The sequence below is a fragment of the Bison bison genome, unplaced genomic scaffold (genome assembly GCF_000754665.1).
Source record: "Bison bison bison isolate TAMUID 2011002044 unplaced genomic scaffold, Bison_UMD1.0 scf7180017864035, whole genome shotgun sequence".
Taxonomy (NCBI): Eukaryota; Metazoa; Chordata; class Mammalia; order Artiodactyla; family Bovidae; genus Bison; species Bison bison.
In genome coordinates this window covers 7,471,052-7,474,172 of record NW_011494607.1, presented here as the reverse complement: position 1 = coordinate 7,474,172, position 3,121 = coordinate 7,471,052, and the positions used below count along the sequence as shown (strand labels likewise).

The 3,121-nt window shown below is 40.0% G+C and overlaps 1 protein-coding gene across 2 annotated transcripts in view; it reads right to left on the bottom strand.

Moving 5' to 3' along the window:
- SPACA1 (sperm acrosome associated 1) overlaps window positions 1-3,121 on the bottom strand; it is a 29,939-nt gene that overhangs the window by 9,365 nt on the left and 17,453 nt on the right. For both annotated transcript variants that reach the window (XM_010834693.1, XM_010834692.1), the window contains one exon: window positions 1,613-1,748. In XM_010834693.1, the coding sequence (XP_010832995.1) occupies window positions 1,613-1,748 (136 nt within the window). The remainder of the gene's footprint in view (window positions 1-1,612; window positions 1,749-3,121) is intronic.

Sequence of the window (3,121 nt, the reverse complement as noted above, 5' to 3'; positions counted from 1 at the left end):
TGACTCGATGGATGTGAGTCTGAGTGAACTCCGGGAGTTGGTGATGGACAGGGAGGCCTGGCGTGCTGCGATTCATGGGGTCGCAAAGAGTCGGACACGACTGAGCGACTGATCTGATCTGATCTGAACTCCAGTTTCTGTGTCTGTTTTCACATGGCTGTCTTCTCCCCATGTGTCTTTGAGTCTTCATGTATTCTCCTCTCTCATGTTCTGTGTTTCTGTGTCCAGATCTCCCTCTTCTCATGAGGACACCAGTTAAACTGGATTAAAAGCCCACTCTTCTCTAGTATGTAAGATCGTGTCTTAACTGAATTAATTACACCTGCAACAACCCTATTTCCAGACACCATCACATTCTTAAGTTATATGAGTTTGGACTTGAAAATATCTTTTTAGGGGGACATGATTGAATCAAAATAATGCCTAACTATAAAAGACAATTATTGTGAAAGTGAAAAATCTGTCATATGAAGGAATGGATGGGGCATTTTCATTAATTAAACCGTATCTACCCTGAAAATATTTCAATCATGTATTTGTTTCGAGCCAGTACCATACTGTGAGAACATTTAAAGCCAAAACATTTGTCTGACGTCTAAAACAGCCAAAAGGGTCTGTCACAGCAGTAAACCCAATTGTCCTTTTTAAAAGCAACTAATAGATATCAACATTTTCTGAAAACATTTTGTCATCTAACCAGTGCATATGCTAAGATGGCAGAGACATCCCCCACCAGTCCTAGACAGCTACGAGAGAGAAAAGTCAACTTGTCTCACTTGCTGACCTTGGGGACTGTGCCCCAGTCCTTAGCTTACACCTGTTGCCTTTGAATCACAGGAAGAGCTAACCACTACTAAGCAGTCCTAACAAGGACCAAGCTGGGGGACACGAACTGAGAACCGGCTGTCAAAACCTTTAATAGCCTGAACTGTGACTCACTGAGATCTTTTTTAGTTGATGATGTTCGGTCCTTTTTTGCCTTTTATTGACATTATTCTTTTAATAACACCGAGTATATCCCAATATAGGACTACGGTTATTAGCTTTCACTGTAAATATTTTTTTTAAAGGACACTGAACAGTACATCAAAGAAAGTTTACAGTTTATTTTTTTAAATCACCTCCAAAATACCTCAGCTTGTTTCCAGTTAAATAAAAGGCAGTGAAGTGGTAGTCGCTCAGTTGTGTCCAGCTCTTTGCAACCCCACGGACTGTAGCCCACCAGGCTCCTCTGTCCATGGAATTCTCCAGGCAAGGATACTGGAGTGGGTAGCCATTTCCTTCTCCAGGGAATCTTCCCGACCCAAAGCTGGGATCAAAGCTGGGTCTCCTGCATTGCAGGCAGTCTTCATCATCTGAGCCACCAGGGAAAGTCACACTACCTTGTAGCAAAGTCTTAATGGTATAAAACTAGTGCTTCCCAAAATGTGATCTCTGGACCAACAACAACTAGGAACTTGTCAGAAATGGAAATTCTTGTGCCAGCAGATCTACAGATGCAGAAACTACAGGAGCTGGGCTAGTGGTCTGTGTCTCAACAAGATCACCATGTGATTCTGATGCTCTCTGAAGTTTGAGATATAAGCAAGTCATAATGTTGCTGGGTACTTACCAGTTGTCGTATAGATTGTGAATCTAATAGATGCTACTATTTCATTATTATCCAACGTTTCACACTCAAAAGCCTTGGGGTGAGTATCCCTGTGAACTTCCAGGATTGCTGAATCATTTGCAAGTATAATGGCTTGCTATTTTAAAAGAAAAAAATATATCAATATTCTTCATGAAAATCTAAGATCAGAAAATAATTTATTCCTTATAACAAAATAAGAGTCACTTTCTCTCAGTCTAGGACAGTAATTAATTATGTACTTGTATTTTAAAGTTAGACAGAACAAGTACCAACTTCCTGACTGTGTAAATCAGAACAAGTTACTCTCTGCATCTCAGCTACAGTTGGTCCTCCATATCTTTGGGCTCCACATCAGTAGATTCAACAAATCATAGATTAAAAATACTCAGAAAAAAAGAATTTCCAGAAAGTTCCAAAAAGCAAAACTTGAATTGGTTGCACAGTAACTCTTTACTTGGCATTTATATTGCATTTACAAATACTTATATAGCATTTTCCAAGGCAAACCATTGGAAACCTTTGTTTGTTTCCAAGGCAAACCATTAAATATCACAGTAATCCAAGTCTATGCCCCAACCAGTAACGCTGAAGAAGCTGAAGTTGAACAGTTCTATGAAGACATAAGATCTTCTAGAACTAACACCCAAAAAAGACGTCCTTTTCATTATAGGGGACTGGAATGCAACAGTAGGAAGTAAAGAAACACCTGGAGTAACAGGCAAATTTGGCCTTGGAGTACAGAATGAAGCAGGGCAAAGGCTAATAGAGTTTTGCCAAGAAAACGCACTGGTCATAGCAAACACCCTCTTCCAACACCACCAGAGAAGACTCTACACATAGACATCACCAGATGGTCGACACCAAAATCAGACTGACAATATTCTTTGCAGCCAAAGATGGAGAAGCTCTATACAGTCGGCAAAAACAAGACCAGGAGCTGACTATGGCTCGGATCATGAACTCCTTATTGCCAAATTCAGATTGAAACTGAAGAAAGTGGAGAAAACCACTAGACCATTCAGGTATGAGCTAAATCAAATCCCTTATGATTATACAGTGGAAGTGAGAAATAGATTTAAGGGACTAGATCTGATAGATAGAGTGCCTGATGAACTATGGACGGAGGTTCATACATTGTACAGGAGACCGGGATCAAGACCATCCCCAAGAAAAAGAAATGCAAAAAAGCAAAATGGGAGTCTGAGGAGGCCTTACAAATAGATGTGAAAAGAAGGGAAGCGAAAAGCAAAGGAGAAAAGGAAAGATATAAGCATCTGAATGCAGACTTCCAAATAACAGCAAGGAGACATAAGAAAGCCTTCCTCAGCAATCAATGCAAAGAAATAGAGGAAAACAATAGAATGGGAAAGACTAGAGATCTCTTCAAGAAAATTAGAGATACCAAGGGAACATTTCATGCAAAGATGGGCTCAATAAAGGACAGAAATGGCAGGGACCTAACAAAAGCAGAAGATATTAAGAAGCTGT